At 30.4% G+C, this 13,476-nt stretch overlaps 2 protein-coding genes and 1 long non-coding RNA gene across 3 annotated transcripts; 1 reads left to right on the forward strand and 2 right to left on the reverse strand.

The window, feature by feature from the left end:
- The first annotated feature begins 5,436 nt into the window (after positions 1-5,436).
- LOC106334365 lies at positions 5,437-7,605 on the forward strand. Its single transcript, XR_001268593.1, has 2 exons — positions 5,437-5,539; positions 7,374-7,605. It is a non-coding gene; the product is annotated as an uncharacterized LOC106334365 (long non-coding RNA).
- Positions 7,606-10,010: 2,405 nt separating this feature from the next.
- On the reverse strand, positions 10,011-11,848 carry LOC106335771 (pentatricopeptide repeat-containing protein At2g15690-like). The gene has a single exon (XM_013774378.1). The coding sequence runs from the start codon at positions 11,754-11,756 to the stop codon at positions 10,236-10,238; it is 1,521 nt and encodes a 506-aa protein (XP_013629832.1). The 5' UTR covers positions 11,757-11,848; the 3' UTR covers positions 10,011-10,235.
- Positions 11,849-13,041: 1,193 nt separating this feature from the next.
- LOC106330408 lies at positions 13,042-13,476 on the reverse strand. Its single transcript, XM_013768879.1, has one exon. It carries the CDS (start codon positions 13,474-13,476, stop codon positions 13,042-13,044), a length of 435 nt encoding a protein of 144 aa, XP_013624333.1.

The raw sequence follows: 13,476 nt of genomic DNA on the forward strand, positions 1-13,476 counted from the left end.
CAAATTAATATTAAATTTTGAGAACTTACCTTATTGCTTGCTCGTCGAATCACATGGAATATTAAAGGAAACAAAGAGTTAATATGGTCAATTAAATTAAATTTTAAATCAATCAATTTTGATCAAAAATACATATTTTTATATCTTTTATTTTAGGAAAGCTTATATATATATTGCTACCACTTAAAAAATATGAAATAGGACGGTATTGAGCCTATATGGCAATTCTGCGAATTTGATTCCTAGATTGGAGTTCTATAACCAGAATGAATTATATTCAAAGACGTATATTGTGGCTAATATTAATGGCATGATTATGCTGTTATGATAGTAATTATTGTGATGAGTGATTGTCAAAGTAAATATATGCCTATGGCTGGCAGATGTTTTGCAGTTTCCTGTTCGGACAATATTTATATTAATGAGTTATTGTCAACCAATATTTATGCCAATTACTGGCATCTTTTTTTAATATATATTTATTAATATATTCATACGTTAGATCTCGTTTTGATATACATGTAATTGTATCATGCGTGAGTATATCTTATGTGATTATATGATATAATATGTAGTAACCGGTTTTGATATAGCGTAATAAAAAGTATTCACGAAAGTAACATTAAAATAAATGTTCTTTACGTATTCTCAGAAAACGTTCTTGTTCGAACCTGTTTTAAATAACATCTTCGTTTAGATCGCTAATTACCAATTCGTATGATTAAAACATTATGTTAAGCTACAATTAATGAATAATGACAATTAATCGAATATACATGTAATAACTTTTTTGGGTGAAAATGCTAAGAATATAATATGGACCGTTATTTTGTCGAAAAGTTTTTTCATGTTTTATAAATTTCTTTGTTCTAATATGAAAGTTGGTTATTGGCATCTATATTCATTTTGAATAAAAAATTGGACCAATACATATGTCCAGAAAAGAGTAATGTTACTGAAACAAATTAATGAAAAAACTTCAGTTCTCATAAACCGGAGAAATAAATGATAACAACTTTATATGTGATACGTATAATATATATGATACGAATGTAGACAAAGCTAAGGTAACTACAGGGACTATACGAATGTTTAGTTAAATTATAATGTTTTGATCCATGACATGCTGTGTAATTACTCTAGTTAACAAAAGGTTTTTAAATAGAATAGGTGAGAGAGCTTGTGGAGTTGCCACGTAGAAAATGACACATTTGTAATAAACACATGAACTAAAGTTTATTTATTTAAAATGTTTCCCAAATAATAAAAAAGGGATAACACGATATGTAGGAAACCGAGGAACTAAATGCCTTTAGTAATTGTTTTGTCTCAGTTTAATTTAAAACTCAACTATCTGGTTCGGTTTAATTTAAAAACAAAACTATGTGTTTAATACCAATGGTGGCATGAGGATAGGCGTGGGCATATTAATCAAAACCCGAATCTGAACCCGAACCGAAAACCGAACCGAAGGTAAAAAAAAAAAACGAATGGGTTTAGGATTCAACCAGTTCGGATACCCATACCCGATTGGTTATATCCGATACCCGAACCAATTACCCGAAGTACCCGAATATATATATATATATTGCTAAGCTTACATATTCCATTCCCATTCATCTTTCCATCTTCTCCTTCTTCAACGTATATGTTCAGTACGTACTTAAACTCATTTTATGACCGATTACATGTATGAATCACTATACTTTGCGATTTTGATTTATGTTTGATTACGAGTAGGATTTGCGGTTTGTTTTCTCTTTGCTCTTTACACATGCATGAGCTCAAACATTCATGATTATCAGGTTTGATTTTTGTTTGATTTTGAAGTCTCTTTGATTTTGATTTATGAATAAATGGATTTTTTACCATTTTCTATTCAAGATAATACAAATATAAATTACACAAAGAGAAAGAATACAGACTCGTGTTCCTCAACGTAATAACAAATCAGAAAGATCATAAATCTTATATTAAGTTGTTCAATCTTCTAACTTCAACAGTATTGTTTCTGGTCTCAAAAAGTCAAATCAATGATACATAGAATTTTTTTTTATTTGTTACAGAGTTCGGTTATACCCGAAATAACCCGAACCCGAACCTTAAAAATCTGAACCCGATCCGAAGTATTTAGATAACCCGAACGGGTTTTGTACCTCTCCATCCGAAAACCCGAAAACCCGAAACACCCGACCCGAACTCGAACGGGTACCCGAACGCCCAGGCCTACATGAGGAGGTAATTATTGTGAAAAAGTTAGAGTTTAGTACAAAATGTACTTCCCTTTTAATAGTTTAGGGCTTTGATTGGTGACATGCTTTACGCTTGATTTAGTTTGAGTTAGGGGTTTTAATCAGAAATGTTACCAATCATGATTTTGTTGTGAACGTTTGAGTTTGTGTGTTGATTTAGAATGTGGTAAGGCTGAGTTACACTTTGAGTTATTTCCTTTGTAAAATCAACAAATCAAATGTTAAACCAACATCAAAGAAAATTATATGAATTAGAGCTTGAGTTAACTTGAGTCAGGAATTTTTTTTTTTAGTTGTTCACGTTTTTATTTCTAAAGAAATTTATTAACTTTTAAAACATGGCGATTGTCCAACAATTACTTTGGTTAATTAATAAATATTATCAACAATAGTACACAACTATTTATTTGCTAGCCAAAATACTTTATAAACTTTCTTACTTCCATTTAAATTAATTAAACAAAATTCTGTTATAATTTAAATTGGTAATCATGTTTGCTATGTTAAAATTTACATACATATATTCATATGTTTATATGAGATTTATTGTTAATTATATATATATATATATAGATATATGCTTATATATATTTAAAAAAATATTTTTATATGTTTAAATATTTTATAATTTATTTTTCTTATTAAATTAGTGAAAATTATTTTTATTTTTGTATTTTTATTTATTTTTTTAAATAATAATAATAATAATAGAAACAGTAAAATGGTTATAATTATTTTTCAAAATTTTACTTTTTCTACATATTAAAAAAATAAATTAAATATTTTATTATTAATTTATTTATTTTAAAATAATTTAGTGTTCTATTTCATTAAAAAATATTTTATTATTTTATTAATCATACTGCAACTTATACATCAAAAAAGTTATCAGTCATCGATTTTAATAAAACGGTAACTCTTATTTTTACTGCAAATTTACCACATAATTATACAGTTTTTACCTCATAATTTTTACTACAAATTACATTGACTTATAATACATACTGCAACTCAACCTTAATACAACATGTCACCAATCAGAGCCTAGATTTCATGTTTACCACTTTCATGATACCATTATTCATTTTTACCACCACTTAAAAGACATTTTCAAAAATGCATTCTTCGTTAAGTGGCAACATACTCTTATACAATTGTTTTCTATATATATAACAAATAACTATTTAAACAAATAAAAAATAAAAAAATATAATTTTTTTTTATGTTTTTGAATTATACTTTTTCGAATTCGAACTATTTTTTAAATTTTTTTATAATATTTTAAGTATTTATTTATATATTTATTAGAATCCTAAATTTTACCTTCCAAAAACCCTACCCCACACCTCAACTATAAACCCTAACTCTAGATTAGTTAACCCTAAGGGTATAAATGTCTTTTACAATTCATTAAAAGTGAGAGTAAAAGTGGTTAGTGTAAACACGAAAATAGTACTATGAATGTGGTATTTGTGGCAATTTCCCGTTAATTAACCTAATGAACTAATAAAATTTTAAAAATTTAACCATCAACAAAAAAATTGATTAATATATATTTCGTTTTTATTTTAAATGCACATTTACATTAATTTTACAAAATATATATATGATATATAAGCTAGTGTAAAAATTTAAAATGTAATTATATTAGTTTAGTTTTATTAATATTTATAAAAATTTCTTTTTATTGTGAAATATGAGTTATTAATTTATTTAAATTGGTTTACCAAAAATAAATATTTATACAGAAATTTTACTTTTTGATGTATAAAAGTTATTAGACCGGAATATTATATTGTATATTTATGCAAAGCTCAATTTCAATATATATATATATATAACATTATGTTCTAACAAATTTCAAGGTGTTCCTCGCTTTGCTTTCATCACTTGGCTTGCAGTTAAGGACAGGCTCGCCACAGGTCATCGTTCCCGACGGTGGAGTCAACCGCAACATTGCCTTTATTGTGGTGAACCGGACGAGACTAGAGACCATCTGTTCTTTGCGTGTCCTTATACTTTCACTCTTTGGCTGAAGATGGTAGGGAATTTGTTTGGGACTGATTCGGATCCAGACTGGGACATTACATTGTCCACAATGCTGTCCAGATCATAAGATCATACGACCGCCTGACTTTCATACTCCTTCGATTGGTCCTGCAAGTCACCATTTACTTCATCTGGCGTGAACGCAATGAGAGGAAGCACAGTACCAGCAATAAGACAGTCGACCAGCTTGCAAAGTTGATCGATAAGACTGTTAGGAATCGCATCTCTTCTACAAAGTACACTCTCAATCCAAGACTGCAAGGTCTAATTGTCAGGTGGTTTGCAGCTCATGACAATGCAATTTAGAGCTCTAGTTTTCTTTTTCAAAGTTAGTTATATGAACTACCCATAGTTATATTCTTTTAGTGATGATCAATAAATTTAAAATTTCATCAAAAAAAAAAACTTCAAATCTAACATATTAAAAGTATGTTATATGTTTTTTAAATAGTCTATTTTGATCATACACATAAAAATAATAACAAAAATACAAAATAATGTTCATGTCTTCTTTTATACATTTATCCATTTTTATAATAATCAAATAAATATACAATAGATTTATATAATTTTTAATAATAAATTAAATTACTGTATGTAAGATATTTATCTTGTCTTTAAAGGTCATATAAAAATTTAAATATATGAAAAATATTAAAAAAATATTAACCATTAAATATTTTAAATAATATCAATATATATATAAGTTAAAACATACATTAGCAGCACATATCAAGCTCTAGTACATAGTTAAAAGAAAATAAATCTGCTAAGCAGTAGTACTCTGTGAAAATGAAATAAATAATAATTAAATTAAGTAATTCTTTGGTCAAATAGAATAAAACTTTTAAAAGGTAAAAATAATCTGTTATTGTTAAGTAGATCTATGGTCAACGAGAAATTAAATTGGTGATAAACTAGTCAAATGTAAATATGTTAAAATATAAAATAATTGTTGAAAAAGAATCTTTTTTACTCATATGACATAATTAATATTCCATATTTATATATTATTATCGTAATTACAGTCAATTTTCTAAAAATATAGTAATAATTATTATTATGTATTATAATGGTCCCCTCATCATCCTATAAATCTCTCTTTACTGTCTCCCAAAACTTACAGTCTTTCAATATTCAATAAAAGCATCTTAATCTGGAATACAAATAGATAAATATGGCTCAAGCAAAATTTTCAGTTGTTCTCCCCATCGTCTTCCTTGTTATGTTTGCTTTAGGTATGCGTTTCTATTAATTTTTCTTCAAAAAGTGTATTCAACGTCAGAATATTTAATTTACTATCAGTCTTGTTTGTTGGAACATACCTTGAATATTGTAAATTTGTAGTTCACTATGATGTTAGTTTTTTTATATACATAATCTCTTAAAAAAAAGATATACATAATCCTTTATAGTTTTCTCATGGGAAATTAGCATGTATAACCATCAAAAAAAAATTCAACAAATAACCATATGAACTCCATGGTTAGAATATACAATACACGTTTATATAATATTACTATATCTACCCTTAAACAATTTCAGCCTTTGATTCTTTTTTTTTCTTTTTTTTTCTTTTCTTTTTTCCTCTCATTTTATTTGATCTATATTTTATTTTTCAATACAACTTAACCAATAATAATATCATAATAAATCATACATTTTTTTTAACATATACTGTATTTTAAATTTTCTCAAATGGATATAAATTTCTTTCAAAACATATAAATTGTTATTTAGACGAATATATCTTTCTATTCTATATTATATGTATATGATAGCACATATTTACAATCTCTCTCTCTTTTTCTCTCATTTTTTCTTCCTCTCTCCCTCTCTCCCTCACTCCCTCTCTTTTTCTCTTCCCTTATGAACAACTGAGACAATATTATATAGTATTTCATTCTATTTAGAAAACATAGAATAAAAATGTAACATTACAACTCTCTCTACATTTTTTTTTGTTCTCTTTTTACTAAATTTTTTTCTTTCACTCTCTTTCATCTATTTCTTTCTTTCTTATGTTTACCCCTATCTCTCTCTTTATCCCTAGCTCCCTCTCTCTATCCAATATCTTTAATTTCATCTTCAAATGAAATAATATACGATTGTATAGTATTCTATTTAGAAAACATAGAATAGAAATGTAACATTTCAACTCTCTCTCTTTCTCTCTCTCTCTCTCTCCCTCTCTCCCTCTCTCCCTCTCTCCCCGTCCTTTTTTTATTTCTTTTGCTTGAGTTAACTTGAGCAGTTGGTAACTAGAGATTATACTATGTTTTAGTATTTGCGTTTCGTGAGTTGAAAATTTTCATTTTGTTTGGGTTGACTAGTGCAGTTAATAAGAAAATAAATTAAGTTAGTAAAACAGTTGAATTAGGCTATACTATTTTGTCAAACACATATACTACTATTTTGTCAAACACATATAGTATAGTACAATTTTCATTCTTTGTCCAGCCTAATAACTCTCAATATGAGTTTAGATTTTAGCAATGTGAATGTTTCTGCAATCAAGTTCTTCATGATGTAGTTAATATTTTGTCATTTCATTTATTCTATATTGTACACCATAATGTATGAAACAACCTAAAATTTAAGTAATATTGTTGGCATGCCATACTATTACGGACTATGCAACTAGAATAACATACACATCTGGAACATATGAGACTTCACTTTGCATCTGTTACAATGGGCCTTGCTACTTTTATCACATACAGATGCACTGTGAAAGAGAGAAGAGTCCACACTTATGCATAATTATCTTCTCACCTCTGACAATTTTTCTGTTATGGTTATTTGCTCATTTTTTCTCCTTAATGGTGATTCCACCAATTCACCCTTTTCTCATAGCAATATTCAAAGATTTTTTTTTTGTTTGTTGAGAAAAAGCAATATTCAAAGATGCTCACCTTATTCTATTTAGTTTATTGGTTTTGGCTTTATTCATTGCAATATATATATATATATATATATATATATATATATATTGTATTTTACTGTGTTGATATCTCCTAAATCTTAGGTTTTTCATTACTTAAACATAAAATGTTGTTTTATTTATTATAGTTGAGGATAGTATGGGATGTCAGGCAAGTCTTGGCGATTGCCGTATATGTGGAGTCAAATGCAGTGCTTATGGAAAAGGTGCAGAGGCTCACTGTGATTACCGCTATGACGGTGGTGTTTGTATTTGCGACTTTCCTTGTAAAGAATATAAGCCTCCTCCTGGTCCTCCACCAAAAATTTAAGATGAAAAATTATTAAAAATTAATAAGAAGAAATAATACTTTGAATCTCATAATCATAGTTGCTGCAGTCTTTCATAGTATTGTAAATAATTATTCTGTGAAACTTTGATATCAATAAAATTTATAGAACACAAAACTAGTTGCAGTTAGAATTCTAAATTAGAATTAGACCTAAACATAAATAGGATTTAAAGTTTGATGTAAATTGACGAAATCAAATTAAAACGATAACCAACAACTAGAGTTGGACATTCAAAAAATCTTGGGGGATCGTTTTAGATTATTTATACACCAACAACTAGAGATAACCAAATATATTTTCATTATAGAACTCCAACATAATTAAACGATAGTTGGTCTAAAACATTGTTTTTAAAACCGGACCGACCCGATGGTTGGACCGGATTCGACCATGAACCTGTTATATAGCCGGGTTGGTCTAGTAATTGGTTCGACCATGAACCGGCCACATAGCCGGATTATATTTCAAAGTTATTAAACCAATAAAAACCACTAAAACTATCAAAAATCTATAAACCATCCATATAAACAAGAAACTAATTTATATTTATAATATTTTATGTTCAAAATTTATTTATATTTTAACTATGCATCATGTTTACTAATATTATTTTTATATTTACATACTAAAAAAATATTAAACTATATTATTGAACCAGGTTTGATCCGGTCGAACCATATTAAACCGTGACCCAAAATATTTCCGGTTCAGCTTCCGGTCCGGTTTTAAAAACACCGCCCTAAACCATCAATCCTAAGCCCTATTTTTTTTTCAATAAACCCTAAACCACGAAACATCAACTCTAAACCCTAAACCCCGAAACATCAACTCTAAACCCTAAAACTTCAAATCTAAACCCTAAAACATCAACTTTAAACCTTAAACCCTAAACTTCAACTCTAAACCCTAAACCATCAACACTACATCCTAAACTATCAACACTAAACCCTAAACCCTAAAAAGTAAACCCTAAACCCTAAAAAGTAAACTCTAAACCCTAAACCCTAGCATTTAGGATTTAAAGTTGATGTTTTAGGGTTTAGATTTGAAGTTTTAGGGTTTAGAGTTGATGTTTCGGGGTTTAGGGTTTTGAGTTGATGTTTCATGGTTTAGGATTTAGAGTTGATGATTTAGGGTTTAGAGTTGATGTTTTAGGGTTTTGATTTGAAGGTTTAGGGTTTAGGGTTTAGAGTTGATGTTTCAGGGTTTAGAGTTTAGAGTTGATGATTTAGGGTTTAAAGTTGATGTTTTAAGTTTAGATTTAGGGTTTAGGGTTTACATTTAGGATTTAAAGTTGATGTTTTAGGGTTTAGATTTGAAGTTTTAGGGTTTAGAGTTGATGTTTCGGGGTTTAGGGTTTTGAGTTGATGTTTCATGGTTTAGGATTTAGAGTTGATGATTTAGGGTTTAGAGTTGATGTTTTAAGTTTAGATTAGTTAACTTATGTTTTTTTTGTCAAAGGTAATCAAAAGGTTATAAATGTCTTTTACCCTTCATTAAAGATAAGGGTAAAAGTGGTTAGTGTAAACATGAAAAGTGGTACTTTGAAAAAGATATTTTTGACAATTTCCCATGTTTCAATATCTATTAAAATAAACAAATAATTATCTCAAATCTAATTCCATTAGAAAATTGTTTTCCTATGAATGTGGTATTTGATAAAATTAATTAGGTTACTATTACGTTCTAAAACTCTAATGATTCACTTGTTTTTAAAAGATTTCAAAGTTGATTCACTTATACAGTTTCTGATCAACACTTAAAATTTTTCTCATAAATTTAAGCCAAAACAAAATATATCAATTTAAAAATACATATTTACAAATCTTAGAACTAAATTAAATTATATATAATCTGATTTAGTATCATTAAAATTCAACTGAAAAATTATACAACTCAAGATACCAAAAAAAACTTAACCGATCCAAATTATTATATCAAAAATTATATATTTAATTAAGATAACGTAATAACGTAGTTTAAAACAATGTTATATTTGTCTTTCTGATGTACAAACTAAAAATAATTTAAACTTATCAATAATTAGAAATAATTAGAAATAAAAAGTTAATCAATTATAATGATTTTATTAACTTGTAAATGTTTGTATCCGTGCATGAGCACGAGAAATCAGCTAGTATACCAGTATTTCTGGTATATATTTTTTCAACATTTAAAAAAAAAAAAAAATTATTTTAAATAATTTTATTATTCATTTATTTACATCAGTTTTAAGGTTATTTTAAAAGAAAATAACACAATGTGTAGGGACAAAATGTCAGATTTTTTACCAATTTTGCCAAATCCCCCCCAAAAATATGGAACGAAAACACACACAAAGAGATTGTCTAAAACTTCGAACATCGTCTGAAGAGATATTTCTTTAACTCTTCTCTGAGATTGTAATTCAAGTTCGTTATTTATACAATCTAATTCTTTTTAAGAAAAACATGAATTCTTGCAACTTTAAACCGACATCTCCAATGTTATGCCATAATACGAGAAACACAAACTTAATACCTCAAGTAAAAGGTCTAAAGCAAATGAAATTTGTTACAGCATAGCAAATACTATTTCAATTCCCAACATCAAGCAGAGTTCTGGAGACTTTGGAGCGCTATACATGATGGGAACACGCCACTCAAGAACCTGTGAGCTCTACCAGTAATCACCACAAGAACATTTGCCGTCACTGAAGTGATGGAAACGCTTGTTGTCTCTCACAATCAACGTTCTACCAATGATTTTGGACATGATCTTGATGAAGTTGTGACAGTCGTTACACACACGGAGATTCTTGATGATTGTGAGGGACTTCCGAGGCGGGGTGCATATGACACCATAAGCAATCGCTAACCTCTCGCTGTGGTAGAGCAGCGCCTGTTCTTTAGCCTCCTCGTCAATGTCATGCAGAACACATTTCGTGTCTGGAACATAAACCGCTCCCTTCTTCGCATCCATCTCCTTAGCTTCATCCTTGTAATAAGTCAGATTCCGAAACTCGAGAATCCTACTCCTACTAGCGAGCATACTCGTCTCCCTGTATGATTTGGGCGGAGGGGTTGGAATCTTGTTGGTCACAGCCTTCGAAGGGTCAAGATCAACCATCAACTCCTCCGCGTAATCCTCTAAATCGATATCTCCATGGATCTTACCATAGCTCCTCATAGCTTCCCAGAAATCAGCTGTGGCTTCAAAAGGAAGGCCGAGGATATACTGCTCCGCCTCAACGAGATGCCCGCATTTTCCAAGAACATCTAAAACACCCAAGAAATGCTCCGTCCTGGGGCTAATCCCGAACTCGTTCTCCATCGAATCGAAATGCAAAAACGCTTCCTTTATCCCACCCACAGTAGCACAAGCCAAGAAGACATTAACGAACGTCTCCTCGTTGGGCTTCAGCCCCTGTTTCGTCATCTCCTCGAACAGCTGCAACGCGTCATCTCCCATCCCGTTGTCGCTATACACACGCATCATCACGTGCCAAGAGTCCATATCTTTGTCAGCCATGTGATCAAACACTCTCTTGGCGTCAGTGACGCTGCTACACTCCCCGAACATACTGATCACCACGTTGTTCAGCTTCGGATCGCTTCTGAAGACGGACCGGAGGAAATGATCGTGCACCTTCTTGGAATGCTCGAGAGATTTCAGATTGGCGCAAGACTCGAAGAGTAAAGAGAAGCAGTCTTTGTCAGGGAGAGCTCCCTTATCGAGCAGCTCGATAGCGTCTTTGAATCTCCTGAGCTTGCACAAACGGACTATCTCTTCCACAGTTGGGGCTATCTCGTTGCTCTGATTGGCGTTTTGCTGAACATTCTGATTCTGATAATTGACCTGATTGTAACCAGATGCTCCGCCGCGGCCGTGTTGAGGACTCTGGTTAGGGTTGTACCTCTGAGGAGCTCGATGATGATCAGTGTTTGAATGATTTTGAAAACGCTGAGAATCGAACCCCGGGGATGGATTCTGCCGTTGCGGCGGAGGATAAGATGCGACGGAGTGAGGATTCCGGTGGTAATCACCCGCGGCGGCGGATGTGCTAAGGTTTTTGCTCGAGGTTGGGTTCACGGCGAATCGAGAGGATAGATGGGGGAGAGAAGAGCGTACCTGAAGAAGAGAACCTACTGTGATGATACTCTGGGTACGCGCGCAACGAATCGCCATTAGAGAAGACATGTCTCTGAGCGGAAATGGTGAAAGGCGAAAACCCTGCGATAAGCAAAACCCTAGTTGATTTGGGGTCGAGGACGATAACGCAGGAAAGAGTACATAGTTTTCAAAATAATCCTTCAAGCATTAAACATTTGCATTTCTCACCTTTTTGTTCTAAATATTTAGTATAAGTCTCCATCCAACATAAAAGACTACAATTACGACCCAAAATTTCTGTAATTTTATGGACAAGTTCAATCTTCTTATATATTAAAACAGACGTCACAACCTTGATTCATGTGTGATTTTTTAAAAAATGGACTTATTCCAAGAAATGTTTGAGAAACAAGAAACCATATGTACTTTCTTTTTTTTTGGTAAACCAAACCATCTTATATATTAAAACAGAAGTCACAACCTTGATTCATGTGCGATTTTTTTAAAAATGGATCTAATGGACATATTCCTAGAAAGTCATGTTACATTTAATCTCTAATCTTATCATTTAAATTTTGGGTCTAACAGAAATTTTTATTGGGCTATCAATAATTGAATTTAAACAATAGATGATCCACTGAATTTATAGATAGTATAAATTAAATAGATATAATTTAATGTTGTAATATTGTACCTGTATATGCTAAATACTTAAATATTTGTCGATGTTAACTTTTAAAATTATAAAGATTTTTTTTTAAATAACAAAAATCATCATTATCTAACAATGATTAATCTATACTACCTTAAACCAATGAATTTTTTTTTTTAAACTATATAGTTTATTTTAAAAATTAAACAAAACTAAATGTTTAATTATTTACTCGATAATATAAATCTATGAAGCAAAAATTTTAATTTTTTAAAATCATTCTAAATTTGTGAAATGTTACAATATCTTTGAATATGACAATAAAACAATATTTTACTAATCTTTATATATATATAGGTACGATTTTAATAATGAAGATAATGAAATAATAATGCAAAAAAAATATATAGAAGAAGATACAAATATATGTGAAAGTTTCAAACAATCTATTCAATAAAAAATATACAGTAAAATTATTATGTTTTAAAAATTGATAGACACACCTCGTATATATTATAATATATACCAATTTAGAAGTGAAAACAAAATGTTTATAAAAAAATGAAAACAAAAACCCGTGCGGTTGCGCGGGTCGAGATCTAGTATCTTTTAAAGTTCTACCTTTATTAAAATTGGGATATATTATATATTAGTTATTCTTCCCAAAAAAATCGTTTATTTTTTTTTTTTGGCTCAACAACAACTTTATATTAATCCCATTCAGTTTCTTACAAATGGCTTATCAGCCTCAAAACATGAATTCAACCACATAGGCACCATAGAATATAGCTTAGGGACAAGGGACGTAAACGTTGAAGTCTCCTTCGCTATTCTATCTGCTGACTTATTACCACTCCGGGGATAGTACACCATTTTATACCCTGCATTTACCGCCAAAGATGAAGTTATGCCTTGCAATATGGGTTCCAACACTGGCCAGACCTCTTCCTCTCCATTGAGCATTCTTGCCAGCACAAGAGAGTCAGTTTCGATTATCACCGTTTTATATCCAAAACCCACCAGAGTCTGAATTGCCCAGCTTATTGCTTCCGCTTCTGTTTCTATCACCGACCTCATCATTGGCAGTTTCCTTGCTCCCGCCCACAGTAGAAGACCCTGATGGTCACGCAAAATCCAGCCCACCCCTCCTATCAT

The sequence above is a fragment of the Brassica oleracea genome, chromosome C3 (genome assembly GCF_000695525.1).
Source record: "Brassica oleracea var. oleracea cultivar TO1000 chromosome C3, BOL, whole genome shotgun sequence".
Classification (NCBI taxonomy): domain Eukaryota; kingdom Viridiplantae; phylum Streptophyta; class Magnoliopsida; order Brassicales; family Brassicaceae; genus Brassica; species Brassica oleracea.